Source organism: Polypterus senegalus, chromosome 7 (assembly GCF_016835505.1).
Source record: "Polypterus senegalus isolate Bchr_013 chromosome 7, ASM1683550v1, whole genome shotgun sequence".
Classification (NCBI taxonomy): Eukaryota; Metazoa; Chordata; class Cladistia; order Polypteriformes; family Polypteridae; genus Polypterus; species Polypterus senegalus.
Genome location: NC_053160.1, coordinates 125,652,222 through 125,669,210, shown reverse-complemented (window position 1 = coordinate 125,669,210; position 16,989 = coordinate 125,652,222). Strand labels below are relative to the sequence as shown.

Sequence of the window (16,989 nt, the reverse complement as noted above, 5' to 3'; positions counted from 1 at the left end):
ATTATAAGGTTTTTTTATCTTGTTTAGGTTTTAAAAATCCCTTGTAGCCAAGTTAAGTCATTAAAATACATCATTTTAATGAGGATTTCAACTCCGTGGAATTTCTAAAGTACTAATGGTGTTCAACTAATGTGAAGCGTATATCTGAAATGTGGAAGGAAATTAGAGTTCTTTAAGAATAACCATGTGAATATGTGGATGACTAAAATCTCATAGAAGGCTTCTCAGTATCTCAATCAGAAGATGAACTAGAGTGTAAGATATAGTACCTGCATCTACACATGCCATCCTCAATCTCCTCAAGTGCATAGAGGAAATGTGCGTAAGAACACCAGTTGCAATATATTAATGGAAAGAGCTTAAGAGAATGAAGTTAAAAATGAGAAACTGAAGCTTTCAGGGAATATAAGGGAGACTTGGTTCCCTGGGAGAGCTTTAAACTTGTGAAAGAATTTGCAAACAGATGGCTTCATCAGTTACCCAAAATATGAGTGAGTGGGATTGTTCAACATGAGAATGAGACAGGGAATGTGACTGCACGTCTTTTAAATGAACAGCAAAGCTTGCAACTTTATTTTTGAGACTGAGAAGGCTCTCATCTGTTGCATATTGCTCCCTTCAGAAAACAGTTTCAACAACAGCCCTACTTTTGAAATCTGTTATAAAACTCTCTCATATTTACTCAAGATCCTAATGCAAACCTCCACAATCTTTTGGAATACATGTCAGTTTGCAGTAATAGAGTACATTTGGCAGCATTTGCATTTATATTGTTAGATCTATAATTAAATTATTTCTTTGATGTATTGACTTTTTTAACATAACCAATGCAATTGCATCTTTTAGAATGAAATACATATGCTGTAAGTGGAAATGAACAGCTTCAACAAATAATACTAGCATAACACACTGTCCTGTACTGAAAAATCTTGTCAGGCTCTAAAAGTTACCTTTTTTATCTTCTTTATATCTGGATCCTCATCTTCTTGATTGGCCTGGTAAGGACGCATTCGCTCCTTTGTCTTATTGAGAGCAACAATCTGAGAAAAAAAATTAAAATAATTGAAACATGGGATATACACTGAATTCAACAAACAGGAAAAAAAATTATAAATCATTAGTTTTATATATGTATTGTAGCAGATAGAGGCGTGGTCCACCTCTAACACCCTCAGGTACCACTCTGAATACCAGGTGAAAGTATAATAATTATTATTCTTTATTATAATCACAATGTGCACCAAGCACTCTACACTACTCATAAACCACAAACAACAATACTACAATTTTCTCTCCTCCTCGCCCAGACACTTCGCCCTCCTACCTCCCAGCTCAGCTCACTGTCTGGGCCTTCCCACAATCCTTTTATACACCCTGACCCAGAGGTGTTCCTGTCCAATAGTCCACAATTCCTTATTCCTTCCGCGTCAGGGCAAACAGTCCTTTTCTTCACCCCGGGAGCACGTCGTTTCTTCCCGTCACATGACTATGATGTACTCCCGGGTTGTAGGGCACATGCGAGCCTATGAGCCCGCCTACAGTAACGCCTGGTGTCCCCCAAGGTATCCAGCAGGGCTGTGTAAAAACACTACAAAGTCCATGATGCCCTGCTGGAACTCGGGGCATGATCATGCTGTCGGGAGGGCTCTTCCTGGCGGCCTGGGGTTGAGGGCCAGAGTAACATGCCGGCAATCCACCACAGTATGTACCCTGAGTCACATGGTGATGCAATGGTTAGCATCACAGGAGTCTTCCAAGGCTTCTTTTTTTTGTCAGGGGACTCCTTTGTCCTTTCATAATCCAAAGATGTTCAGGTTAGGCTGATTGTTAACTGTTGTCCTGGGCCGACGGATTGTTGGTTTACAGTGGATTAAGAAAGTATTCAGATCCCTTTACTTTTTTCACATTTTGTTATGTTGCAGCATTGAGCTAAAACCATTTAAGTTAATTTGTTCCCACATCAAACAACACTCAGTACCTCAAAATAACAAAGTGAAAACAGGATTTTAGAAATTTTTACAAATATATAAAAAAATCCAAAAACTCAAATGTCGTATTGTCATGTGCAATGTCAGACCCTTTACTCAGTACTTTGTTGAAGTACATTTGATAGCGATTCCAGCCTTGAGTCTTCTTGGGTATAACACAACAACCTTTGCACACCTAAATTTTGTTTTTTTTGCCATTCTTCTGTGTGGATCCTTTCAAGTTTTGGAGACTGTTGATGGAGGGCTTTTTTCAAGTCTCCCCAGAGATGTTCGAGTAGCTTCATTCACCATATTTTGTAATCCATGAAAATATTTTTATTTGTCCATTGCATTATCTTCAGTTTTTAATAATGTTATTTTTTTGTCACCATTTTGAAAACGGCTTAGATGACTTCATTTTGTGATGACTTTTCCTGTGTCCCATGCAATATCTTTTTCTCTTTTTAGTATCCTGGTTAATTTTCATTTTGTCCTTATAAGGACAAGCCTATGTTTTCACCAAAGGCATAACACCTTCCAGCTCCTGACTCATATAGCACTCTGCCACGTGAACCTCAACCTTTGCCAATCCCACAAATCACTTGCAGGGTCACAAAATCCTGTGAGTCTTTCATACTTCTTTAAAAGTTAGGTTTCTCATTTGGGACCTTTTTTTACACTTAGGAGTCACTCAGGTCTCCTACCAGCTCTCTGTTACATGCATCTTTTGCTCTAAATAAACTGATCCCTGCTTTATCAAGATGAAACACTTTACTGACTCTTAATAGCCAGGAGGTGCCTGCCTCTAGGATGCGGGGGAGTATTACATTTTTCCAGGCAGGTAGCTTCTCTTTCTTTTGCTCCTACACAGTTAATTTGTTTACTATTGTACTTCCAGTGTTCTCATGTTTAGTAGCTCTCTCCCTGAAAGTGTGGATTATATTTTTCTAGAAGTTTTCTGCAAGACTTTCAATTGTTCTATGGCATTAGGATGATGCCTTTGCCAAAGGAAACCTAAAATGGAAGCTAAAGGAAGTTATGAGTCATTGCAGGTGCAAGGCATACTCACACTGGGCCATGTAATAACAACAAACAAGAAAACTCAACACAGAAGTCTACCTAGTTACAAATCAAACTGATGGTGTCCAGACTCTCAGACCATTTAACAATGTCTCCAATGTGTTGCCATCATGCATTAAAAGACACTAGCCAACCCGCGGGGTACCATACGCCGCATAATCAGGCCGGTTTATTAATGATTTTTAAGCACAGGGAGAAAATTAACATTTGAATAATCAGTAATGTAATAAATCAGCAAGAAAAGCAACATTGTAACAATGCACGGAACGAACCAACACACAATCGTCCGTGACTGAAAACTGCCGGACCGCCATTGCTCATGTGCCCACCTCCAACTTGTCACTTGAGTCATTGTCGTCTTTGCACTGTCTAGATGCACCTGTGACTCACATAGACTTTCCGTCTTCCTGCAGGAGCATCTAAGAAGACGCATGTTTGTCGCAGATGTGAATTGCTGTATGTAGCGTGTAAAACAGTTTGCTATGTTGCACGCAGTCGTGCGTCGTAACCGAAAACTCGGTTTTTAAAGACTGCTTACTTCATTGTGTTTTAACCTCGGCTCTGCGAGTTGTCGTCGTATCCAATGGTCTTATAGTTTGTGGGAGTGGCTCCTTCCTGCGTGCGCCATAGGTGTCTTACTTTCGGCGGCTTAGTGAATCCACGCCCCTTCCGGTGTGCTTTCCATGGGTGTCTTGCCTCAGTGAATTATATATATAGATTTTGACCTCATGCAAATATATATTTTATTCAATATAAACATCTTTAACTCAGTTTCAGATTTTTCTCTTAACATTACTAAAGATGTGATAAAATGCTTTCAAAAGATATCTTTAAATGATATTTTGTTAAGTAGCTTATGCCAAATTATCATTAACATGCATGTTTCTACTTAAATGATTTTTACATACTTACACCAGGGGGCGTACCAGCCACCCAACCTGACACAGGAGGCACACTTGTTAAAGCACACGGTTTCTATTTCTTTTTCCTTTGTGGGAAATGCCTTCCCCGTTCCCCATAAGTCTAGCACAGTCCCCAAAAGCACAATACTCTCTTTCTCTATTCTTACTCTTTTCATTCTCCTCCACTCCCCGTCGGCAAGCTTCGTCTCTCTCCCCTCCTGAATCTGGCTCACCGAGCAGTGTCTGCTGATCTCTTATATAAGGCATCTAGAAGTGCTCCAGGTGCTCGGGTGTGGCTCAGCATCTGCTGCAGCAGCCCTGGTGGCGTCCACGGACCCCAACAGGGCTGTATTAAACTCCATCTCCAGATGGAGCTCTGCGGGAGTCCAAGACACCGATATCGTCCAGGGCGGCTGCCACCTTGTGTTCCGGGGAAGTTAATGCACCGGCCACATCTCCTCCCCTGATCCTTCCGGTATGGAGGCGTACTGGCGGGGCAAGGATCCCAGTTGTCCATGACAATACATAAGATGTTTTTGACTATTAAGTTTGTTATTCTGACTCTTGGCCATTTTTAGTTCATTTTCTATACCAGCCATTTCCTGCTATAAGCCTTTGGTAATCAAAGCCAGTCTTAGCATTAAGAAACACTACACAGGACCCAGCAGTAAAAGGGATGACAGTGTAACTTGCACACACCAGGTTAATTTATAATTACCAATAAACCATCAGAAGAAAATACAGAAAGAAACTTGAAACCTCAGTGAAAACCCATTTAAACATTGGTAGAATAAGAAAACTTCACACAGAAGGTATGTTGATTAGGAACTAATTATTTGACAAAGAGACACAGAAGATAATCAAGTACAATATTCAAAACTTTAAAAACAGTAGTGCATAAAAAGGGCGTAATACACTAATCTAATGGAATATCACTGAAAGTCAAGAATTGTAAACAATTTTCTTTCTTTTTATTATTCTTTTCCAAAGTAACATATTCAATTTATATTTCACATCTTCTGATCTTGTGTAATTTTACGCAAAAAAAAGAAATACTATCTTTACTGTGCACATCTGTTGCTACCCCCCTCTATATGCTTTTTTTGGTCACATTTCACCTGGGAGGAGTTGTCAGTGGCTGAAGCAGCTTTTAAAAAACTGTATTCCACTAATTTATATGTAGTTAAAATAGAAATCTGTTTGGCAAACGTATAAGCAAAAAATGTAAGTCATATTTGTTTATAAATATGACTGCATGTATTGATGGTGTTCCGCACCATCACCACCAACTGATTCAGCATAGTCTATTGATACATGTTTAACAAATTTGCCGGTGACTGATCAACAATTTTCGCTTTAATTTGTTTGACTTCATAATTTCTCTGTGCCAGGATTGCCCGTGTACTCATTTCTTCTGTTGATTACTCTTCGGGATGAAATTCTTCAATAAGATTTGGACATAATAAGTCTTCTTTTAATGGGAACTTAAATTGAGGAAAACATAAAAATTTATAAGAGCTGAGAGCACAGGAACTGTGTCTGACAAAAGCATTCACACGAATGAGAGGTGAGAGTACCGTAGATGTGGGCTGTTAACCATAAATGGTTGAGAGGAGGGCGGGACTTGAAAAAATCTCTTGCCAATAGTCTTGTCTCATGGGACTTCAAAAAATCCCTTGGCAATAGCCTTGCCTTAAATTTTTTTTTTATAATAGAGAGATTATTAATATTATAAATTTTTTAGATAATATATTATTTGTCTTACAAATGATGTGTACTCTTGGAAAAGTTTTTACTAAGCAAAACATTGAATAATGAAAGTATTTGTTTTAACATTTTTTCCAAGAATATTCTTGTGCAGTCTCCATCAACAAGCTCAGACTCAACAGGTACTCACATATCAAAGAAATAACACCAAATAAACACAGTTGTTAACTTGGTCCCATCCTATACCTTACAGGCCTCATGTCATACGTTTGTACATAGAGTTTGTTATTTGAAATACAATAGGGTGATTTTTTTAGCAGTCATGGTCATAAAACTCATGATCATGACACTTGTTTGTTAATATCACTGTAGCAGAAGCTGAAAGATATGAACACTTGTGAAAAGGTAAAGACATAAAAAATGTAAATTATCAGACTGCAATAGCGTACATCACTAATATGAAGTGTTTCTTGCACAATTAACACTGCTGGAAAGAGAACAGCCAAAACAGAATTAAATTAGATGCACTTGAAAATAAATATAGTATGAATGGGAGAAATAAAAAAACAAAAAAACAGGCACAGATCTAAAACCAATTTAAAGTCTTAATATCCCTAACAGGTAAACCACAAAATAATATCCAAAAATCAAACTCAGAATATTACAACTCTGATCTATGTCATTTCCTTGACTTCTGAGTGCTGAGGTAAACAACTTCCAAACTGGAATGAGGAAATTAAGCCTGAAATTTATGGTTAGTCTTAACTTTTTTGACCTATCCTAGAAGGGGCCTGAGTTGCCTAAAAAGCTTGCATATTGTAATCTTTTTAGTTATCCAATAAAAGATTTCATTTTGCTTGACTTTACTATACTATACTGTATATAACAAGGTAATGGAGTAATTAATAGAGAATTTACACCATTTTAGCTTTCACTGGAAATGAAGACTCATTTTTAATCTGAACAGTTTTTTTTACAACACCTAGATTCCTGTTAAGGAAACCTTTTTATAATTTTTTCATTTTATCAATTTTGTACCTTAAAGGAACATCAGAACTAATCTACACACAAAAAAAGAACACTACTGCCAGTCTGATTCTTAACATTTGTAGTTGTATGTGCTGATGACTGGAAAGTTCCATAAATGACATGTTGTTAGTTTTAATATGTAATTGTACCTTTTTATATATATATATGTTTAAAAATACTGGGATGAGATGTAACTTTTTCAGAGAGATACTTTCACATCCCACGAGACAAGACTTTGTGCCAAGAGATTTAACCATGCTCGGGGCTGGAAGTAAAAGACAAATAGTGGATGTAAGTTACTGCGATACACATGCAGAGCAGGTTACAGATAATGAAAGTACTAAAATTCAAAAGCCTCAAAAAATGATAGTAAAGTAGATCGTCTAATTCATGTTGCCATCATGGAAAAGTAGTGTTCCTTCCAAATGAAGAAGTAAACCCGCGAGAATTAAAAGATTTGTTGTTTGGTGAAAGTGAAATCCACATACGGGAGTGGCAGAGATGCAAAGTGACTGGCGCGTAGCGCAAGCCGGGGTTGGCAAGCAAAGGGCAAAGCCCCCTAGTATATATATATGTATATATACCAGCTTTGTAAGCCCGCGCTGTAAAAAGCCCGGGCTTCTAGAAACCATGGATTCTGGCACTTCGAACAATCAATCGCATCGGTTGTGCATTAGCAGCTAAGTGAGGTTTTGTTTCCTCTGTGGTTTTGTTTTGCCGGCATTCTTGCCTCTGTTGTCTATCAGCGGCTAAGCAAGTTTCCCTCTTCTGGTAGGTTCTGTTTTGCTGATGTGCTCGCCTCACTTATGTATTAGTGGCTAAGCGAGTTTCTCTTTTCTCGGCAGTTTCAATTTAAAACAACAACAACATTTATTTATATAGCACATTTTCATACAAATGATGTAGCTCAAAGTGCTTTACATGATGAGGAAAGAGAAAAACGATAAAATAAAATTAGGGAACACTAATTAACATAACAGAATAAAAGTAAGGTCCAATGGCCAGGGAGGGCAGAAAAAAATTTAAAAACTCCAGACGGCTGGAGAAAAAAATAAAATCTGCAGGGGTTCTGAGGCCACGAGACCGCCAAGCCCCATCTAGGCACTTCATGGCTCCTCTTTGAGCTTCATGCCGTACCTTTGCACTTCCAGGCCGCCTCGACGCACACACTTCCACACGTAGATGTTTATATATAAGATATTTGTATAATACAGGTGGATAGCCGATGCAAGAACTTCCAAATCTATAAATCATTTATCCATTAAAACATAGTTTATGCATATAGTATATAATATCTTGAGTCTGCATTTTAAACTGCATGCAATACTATGTCAATATGCTTCTAAGGAAATCAGTCAATTAGTTTAGAGTAGTAAGTGATCAAGCAGTTAACTACTGCCATGTACTACAATACAACACGGATCTGCTAATGTAGACAGCTCCCACAGAAGTGGCAATGTCCAATTTTAATAATGGCCAACAATGAAAATGCAGAGTTGGTATTTGTGTTGCCCTTGCTGTGGAGACAGAGGAAACATGTTTATTTGTTAATTAAGCTAAAGTGATTCTACTGTGACTACATCATTTAAGATTTAGAATGCAAGTTGTAATATCACTCACTCACTCAACTGAGTCCTGTTGCATTTGCATCATACAACAGCACGTAAACTGTCTGCCAGAATGTACTTCAGTTAATTAATACAGAGATAACAAAACATAATTTTGCCATTGAGAGTTTCATAAACTTTCTAAATAGATTAGGATCTGATAGGGTTGCAAGAAAGGTTCAGAGTGACTTTTCTAAAGCATTTGAGCCAACATCTAGGAAGAAAAGTGTGACAGCTCCCAGACCCAATATAAAAACATATGTGACTAAAACAAGAAAGTTAAAATTATTTCAGTACATGAGAGACAATAAGGACATCTCCAGAATTTACAAAGAAGGATCATGCAGAAAGTCAATCTAAAGATAATGAAACTGAGTTCTTCCATTTACTGAATATCATTGAGTATTTTTCGACCATGCCATGGAAAAATATTTTCTCTATTTCTGATTTCCATTATTATTATTATTATTATTATTATTATTATTATTTTAGATTAAAGGTTCCTGAGTCAACAAAGAACAGAGTCCTTCTCTTAATGAATTTCTTTTATCCAATGAACAACATTGTCCCGCACCAACTGGCACTTGTATGAAGCACTAATTGCCCAGTCCCCATCAAAGTGATCATTAGAGTCAGCTGATTGAACACAGCCAGACTTGACTACAGACAGCTTTCCTCAATATACATTTCACTTATTTTGACCCTTCTAATCAGTAGATTTGATAGCGCAAAGATTTAAAAAGCACAAAGAGCCAAAAATCAGAAAATAAATCCAGAAGAGATCTAGAAAAAGTAGATATTGATCAATCTGGAAAGAGCTACAAACCCCTTTCTAAATACTTCACCAAACCACAGTGAGAGGCATAAATTCTGAATGGAAAACACTTGAAACAGTAATCAGTCTTTCCAACGTGTCTGGCCTGCAAAACGTATCATATAAGTGTGGCTTGAAATCATCCCAGAAGTCACAAATGATCTTTAAAACATCCAGTGAACTGTAGGCTTCTTTTGCCTTAGCAAAGAACGATGTTCACATTCCCATAATTACAAAGTCAATTGGCAATAATGGGCTTCAATGGTGAACAACAATGTATATACCACAGTTAACTGTCTCTTATTTCATAGGCAGAACGTGTGAGGTATCCTAGCCTTTTGAAAAAATATTCTTTGGATAAATGAGAAAAAAAGTGGATCACTCTGGATAACAAATGTAAAACAAAGCAAACACAGCATTTCACAGCAAGACCTCAGTGAGATCATTGTGGTGGCAGTATAATAGTGTGGGAATGCTTTTTTGCCTCAGGACCCCGATGACTTGCTATTACCTGAAATTATGAATTCTGCTCAGCATAATTAGACATACTGTATATAAACAAAAGGCCTGTGTGTGTGGAACAGTCCACTTTGTTCACACTCAACCACAGCCACTAGATGGCCCATGCATGCACTTTTAAATTGTTTTGGCTCTTGCATGCACCTCAGTTCTGTGAAACCCCAGGCAAGAACACTGTTGTATAATTCCTGACTTGGGGTGCCAATAGACAAGACTGAGCAACCAAGGAATGGAGTATGAGAGACTCAGATTGAAAAAAGACTATTCAAAGACAGGATTCTGTTTTATTCCAGCTGTGTCCAAACTATTTACAAACAAATGTCTTGCAAAAATATTTACAAAGTCCAATACAAAGACACATCCAAAACAAAAGAAAATCAGTGCAGGTGCAAGTTATACACCTTACAAACACATAAGTGCAACTTACTGTATACACACAACTTACAGTGGCTTCCAAAACAAAAGTGAAGAAAAAACAAACAGACAAACCAAAAAAAAACTCTTCCTCCTCCTTCAAAAAGCTACAAGATAGTTTACGAAGAAAAGGCTGAAAAATTAATAAAAAAAAAACTACCATATTCATAAAGGTCAGTACGTATCTTTTCTCAGGAGCTAGGCAATTCAGTAGAACAAATCTACACTTAACACCAAAGACCTGCTAAAATGACAACCCCTTTATAACCTGAGCCCTTTTGTTTATCCAATCTTAATTTACATTACCCGCAGACTTCCAATAAACCATCACGTCGGGATGTGCACCATAGACATATATAGGTAGACACTGCATGACCAGCAGCATTGTATTTCAACGTTGCCGCCATATTGCGAGTGGCACTGCTGTGGAGTGAAGTAGTGGATAAAGATGCTTCACGCATGTGCTGCTTGGGATTGTACAAACCGCTGTATGCTCCAAACCAGATCCTAGGGGATTACATTTCATAGGTAAAGGCTGAACAATTGTTTTGGTTATATCTGGCCATTAGAAAATCCTTTTTTATAATCTTAGCCAGGCTAAGCTAGCAAAGCTATGCATTCATGTGCTGTGTTACCATGGTAATTGCATTGTCTTTACGAGGTGTGGCAGAAAAGTAATGAGACTGGCAACACTGCAAGCGATCTGGTAACGCTGCGCTGTTGTCTTTGATAGAGCACGTGTATCAGTACCCTTCCATAGCTCAGTGCGAGTTTCAACTCCTTCCGTTAACTACGTGATTATTGTGACTGCTATTAGCGAAGTTGTGTTTTTGGTTGTGCGTCACGCAAATTGGAACAGCGGAATTTAGAGCAACGTTGTGCCATTACACGGCAAGTGTGACGTTTGAAAAGTTAAAACAGGCCTATGGGGAACATTCTTTATCCCAAGCTCAAGTTTTTCGCTGGCACAAATAATTTTTGGAAGGCAGAAAACACGTTGAAGATGAACGCCTTTGTTAACAACCCTTCAGCTGGTCAGTTCCAGGCCATTTTCCATCGTCTCATGGTTCGGTGTAGTGCCTCTCCAAGCACATCTGGAAACTTGGCAGCGCAGGATGAGTTCTGGAAATGTGGCAGCACAGGATGAGACTGTCTCCCTGTCTGCTGTTGAGATGTCCTCTGCACCAGCAGCAGCAGAAGAAGAGCTTCCATCCCCTTTTGCAAATATCCCTGCAATTGTGTGTGACCATAGCTACTTACAAACCCACTTTGGTGGCCTTGTGGAAAAATGCCCTTGTTTACATCTCAGAGTTTGTCATTCGACATATTTTTAGAAAGTTGTCCTGTGATGTGTGCTGTGCTAGTTTGGTAACAGGTGCTGTACCGGCATCATATGATTAAAGCTACCACTTGCTCACATTAAAAAACAAAGGAGGTTTGATGATTCCTTCTGAGGGTATAGTCAAGGTGGTCAAAGTAGCTGAGCGTGTTATCCGACAGTCACCATTAGGGCAAGCTGTCAGTGTATCTTTGATCAATCAGTTTGTTCGGACTGAGATTGGTTCAGATGATGTGTTTTTTCTCAAGGAGAAACTGACAACCATCATTTTATGCTAATGTCTGAAGTTGTATCTGTCTTCCACAAGCTAAGGCTGCATCATATTGCCAGACTGAATGCTCTCAAATTACAGAGTGGCAACACATGGAAAAAGCTATGTAAGACAGTTCTGTTTCAAGGATTTTAGATCCTATCCTGTATACAGTGGACCCTAGACTTACAAACTCAATTTGTTCTTGAGGGCTGGTTGTAATTCAAGTTGGTTGTAAGTCAAGACTATTTTTGCCATAAGAAATAATGGAAATACCCATCATGTGCTCCGAACCTCCCACAGCAACACTTACTTAACCTTTTCATAATAAAAAACGTTTGTATAATGTGCATAATTTACCAAAACACCAATAATTTTTCTAATGTCCTAACCAAAAAGTTATAAAAAGTGCCTAGCCTACCAGAAACAACAATTTCATACTGTACTCACCATTTACTTTGACATCTTTGGGCTGCAGGAAGAGAGGAGGAGAATGAAACGGAAGGTGGTTATTGTTTAGAAGGAACCTCCTTATGCAAATCTTTTCTTTGTAAAATTGTCGAGATGGTGGATTTCGACATGCTGTACATATTAGCGAGATCGGTCACAAACGCCACTCTCATATTTCCGCACAATTTCCTTCTTCGTTTCGATTGTGATCACTTTCTCAAGTTAATAATGACAGTAGTCGAGCACTCAGTTCAAAGCTGGCCGTGTTGTGAACTGCTGTAATAATACACTCCAAAGCAAGCCGGTGCTGACTCAGCCTGATGACATCATCATGTGCTGTGCCAGCCCGCTAGCTAACATCCCTTAACAATCGCTTTCTTTACCTTCGTTACCTTCTCTTCCTTCCTTAGCAATTATGCTTCTTGCTTGCCATGGTCTTAGTGAATTATATATATAGATAAATCACTGCACTGACCGAAATTACATCCACAAACACATGTATCTGGGATCCAACTGACGCTTACGAACGCTCTTGACTGTTTGTTTACAATCGTACAAGCGGATACACGTGACCGCATTCGGGTCGTAACGCAAGATGTTGGTCGTAAATCAAAACAAAAATTTTGGTCGTAAATCAAGTTGTTCGTATGTCAGGCCGGTCATATGTCAAGGGTTGACTGTATAATTAAGTAGCCACATTGTGTTTGTGTGCATGTGTGTGTGTGTGAGGGGGAGAAAGAGATTGAGAGAGGAATGAGTGAAATGTTTTCAGAAATTATTAAGCCAATTTGTATACAATAAAATAGTTTATTTTTTTCATTGAATGTATCATTTCACTGTTAAAAGAAATACCACACTGCCAGTTGCAGTCTTACTATTTTGACTTTCAGACATTGGTCAAGTTTTCAGCTCAATAATTGCCATTATTAGTGTATAAATGGATATAAGTAATTGCATTTAAATGATTCGCTAAAATCTGCTGTACGTAAATGATACTGTTATAAACATTATTGTTTTTTCATCAAAAAACCCGGTTTCCACATCTACCTGTATTAGTTTAAATGGCACTTTTGCCACTCGCAATATAACAGACATGTTGACACATCGTGTCGACTGGGCAACACAGTGAATGCAGTGTCTACCTATATATGTCTATGATGCGCAGCGCTCATCAACACCTGATCACTCCACCCTATTTAAATGTTTCTGCACTCGTGCGCGCATTCTTGTCTGTCTTGGTGTGGTATAGCGGGCCCACAGCTCCTGTCAAAGGCCAGTTTTAAAATGTTTGTGTGGCTGAAGCGGATCTCAGGGCGATTCGTGATGTGGGCGTTTCTCACCTAAGTGCACAGTTAAGAGACTGTCCACATCCATGACTGTTCCTGGGGCTGCTGATTTGCCACAGCTGTCATGCCCTCTAGTTAAATAGAAGCGCGAATCGGCTAAGGAGAAAAGAAAGAGAAAGGAAAGAGAACGAGAGGTTGCAGGAGGAAAAAAGAAAGAATGGACGGGAGGTTGCAGGATGAAAGCAGGAAGCAGAAAGCAGTGAGGAAAGAGAGAAAATCGGTGCAGGAGAACAAGCGAGCGAGTGCAGGCTCGCGGCAGCTGTGCAGGAAGCCTGCGTGTTTGGCCGACACCCGGGGAGTAGTAGTTGTGGTTGCTCCCACAGAGTTTGTTTTTATGAAGGACAGGAGTGACCGGAAGGCGGATGACTCTCTGCAAAAGACCGTGGAAGGCAGCAGGAGTTGGGGCTTGGGACATCGTGTCCCCAGCGTGAGAGCCTTGGTCGTTGGGGAACCCCAAGTCGCTGTTCAGTGGTGCCTACCAGAGCCAGGGATCGGTAACCAGTTAGGAGCAGAGAGAAGGCCAGCTGCAAGTAGGGCGACTCCCCTATTGAGAAGCCCAGACAGGGGAAGCAGGGGAGTCGCAGGTAAAAAGGCACCGGGATGTTGTTGTTTGTAAAAGACTGCTTCCTACAGTATTGTAACCTCATTGTTTTTAAGAAGACTTTTTCTATTTATTGGTTTTAACCTCCACGTGTCACTTCTGCTTTTATGGATTATTTATTTGAAGAATTTTGAGTGCACTGCACTTTATTTTGAACACTTTGTTTTTGTTGTTGTTTTTAAATAAAAGCACTTGACACTTTTGCATCATCCCCTTGCTATGTTGTTGCCTCACTGCTAAGCTCATCGGTGACATTACCGACGGTGACAGGTTCAAGGGCTCCCAGACAGAAGATGGGAGCATGTATTGAACCCGCATCGTCACACTTGGTGACGTGAAGGCTCCTAGTTCAGTCTCTATTAAGCGAGTGTTGTTTTATTTTCTCCTACTTTCACTTCTGTTCCCCTCTGCTGGCTACTCTGAAACTATGGTCTCTATCCTTCTGACCTGTTCCTCTGAATTTAAACATAACACTTTCACCCTCCTCTCCTGCAGCGGTTATGGGAGCACGACTCCACACTCACAAGATGGCTTCAGATGCAGCTCATTCAGCAACCTTGTGTTCAAACACCGGTGAAACTTTGTTCCACTGCCGTGTTCTTCTGGGAAGGGGGTGCTAAAAACAGGTAAATAACAGCTTTATTCCTCCAACCCTTTTTCCCCAATGTCCGTGACAAGTCAAGCGGCTGTCTCTATACCACTGAACTTGGCTTATCACAACTTATCACTACAAAAGAGCGGCATGCAGCAAACGCCACCGCACAACAATGACATCCTGCTAATGACACAGATGAAGAAACACAAAGTCAAAAGGAAGCAAACGCTAAGGCTGAAAAGTGTGCAAGTGAAACACCTCAGCAACAGAAGGCACGACTTGAAGTTTGCACTAAAAACATTTTCTATCTGGAGGTACTTTCTTGAGACAAAGATTAATAGGACTCCAATGCCAGCGATACACCTAAGATATGGTATCATCAGTGTCTTGAAAAAGCCAGTGGGGCAGCAAGCACAGGTGGGTCCACATTCTGTGCAGTGGGTAATTCCTAAGAATTAAGAGGTGGCTGATGCCTCTACAAGTTTACTAATATAGTAAACCTGCTAGGGTTTGTGTCCTACCTGAAAGGCAGATCTATGTCTGTTAAAATAGATGGGAATTTCTCTCAGCCAGCTACTCTAACACAAGGCGTGTAATCAAACGAAAATAAAGCAGAAGTCATTATTTTTGGTGCTACCACATCTGCAGTTGAAATCGGCATGCACTTAGGACCTTTGGCAGCAATGATTCATAATGATGTCAGAAACCTCGGTATCATCTTTGAGTCATCACTAAGTTTTGAAAAACAAATCTCCATGGTAGTAAAGTCCAGTTTTTACCAACTGAGGCAAATTTCTAAACTAAAGTCCTTTCTATCACAGAAGGACTTGGAAACAGTCATTCATACCTTTATTACATTTCGACTAGATTATTGTAATTCCTTATACGTGGGTCTGCCAAAATCTGCTCTGTTGCGCCTTCAGCTGGTTCAGAATGCTGCAGCTAGATTTTTGATTGGTTCAAGAAAAAGGGATCACATTTCCCTCCTTTAAGCGTCTCTCCACTGGCTACAGTTTATGAATTTCCCCTTGGGATTAATAAAGTATCTATATATTTGTCTATCTATCTATCTACAGGTGAGGTGTCCCATTGATTTTAAAATCTTGTTGTTTGTTTTTAAAGGCTTGCATGGTCTCGCTCCTTCACCCCTATGTGCTACGAAGAGCACTGAGGTCATCTGGACGACTGCTCCTTGTAGTGCCAAGATCTTGGCTGAAGTCTAGGGGAGATACATCTTTTTCAGTTGTTGCTCCTAGGCTTTGGAATGACTTGCATCTGCACATCAGGGGCCTCATGTATAAACGGTGTGTACGCACAGAAATGTTGCGTAAGAACGTTTCCATGTTCAAATCGCGATGTATAAAACCTAAACCTGGCGTAAAGCCATGCACATTTCCACGGTACCTCTTACCCTGTCGTACGCAAGTTCTCCGCTCAGTTTTACAGACTGGCGGCACCCAGCGTCACAGCAGTGATTCACATCTCAAACGCAGCTTTATAAATACACTAAAATTAACCGCATATTGTTTATTAGTCTAAGGCATCTGATTGTAATTAACCTGTAACAATATAATGGTCCACAGAATGGTCAAACTATTCTTAAATACAATAGCTGATTTAGCGTTGTTACTCTCACTGTACCTTCTTCTTCTCATTTCAGCTGCTCCTGTTAGGGGTTGCCACATCGGATCATCTTTTTCCATATTACTCTCACTGCACCACTCGGAGTATTCATATCACTGTATCTGAGTGTGAATCACAGCAACACCTGATCGGAAAGAGAATTATCGGTATACAGCATCAAGCACACGCTGCCTCAGCCATTCGCTATTTGAAATGGTCTCATCTGACCAACGCTTCAGAGCCTTTCCTGTTCGGACCTTGCGGTTCACAAACAGTTTCATCTCAAGAACTATACACACACTCAATCAGTCCATCAAGTGCTCCTTGTAGAATGCTTTGTACTTATAAGTACAATTACCTCACTGTAAACTTGCGATACAGTTATAATATTGCACAACCTGAGCCACTTTATAAAGCGCGTATTTACATATGATGATGATATCATTTTTAAGATGAAATGCAACAAAATGTTTATTATATTATACAGATAAAACTTTAACTATATTTAAATAATCTATATTGTTGATAATTAAACATGTGAGGACACGGTGCCGCAGTGCTAGCGAGGAGCTGACGCTCTGTTTACAGATTACTCCTGCCTTGTGCTGTATTCCTACTGGGACTGGCGCAACACTGGAAGGATAGATGGATAGAATAATTAAACATGTAATACGAAGATATTTCAATGTTCCTTAAAAGTTTTTAAGAATCAGCGCTCTAAGCTTACAGATGGCTTAACGTCCATT

The 16,989-nt window shown here is 39.4% G+C and overlaps 1 protein-coding gene across 3 annotated transcripts in view; it reads right to left on the bottom strand.

The window, feature by feature from the left end:
• The window catches only part of rasgrf2b (Ras protein-specific guanine nucleotide-releasing factor 2b), a 536,042-nt gene that overhangs the window by 155,733 nt on the left and 363,320 nt on the right, over positions 1-16,989 (bottom strand). For all 3 annotated transcript variants that reach the window (XM_039759265.1, XM_039759267.1, XM_039759266.1), the window contains exon 4: positions 951-1,040. In XM_039759265.1, coding sequence (XP_039615199.1) covers positions 951-1,040 — 90 coding nt within the window. The remainder of the gene's footprint in view (positions 1-950; positions 1,041-16,989) is intronic.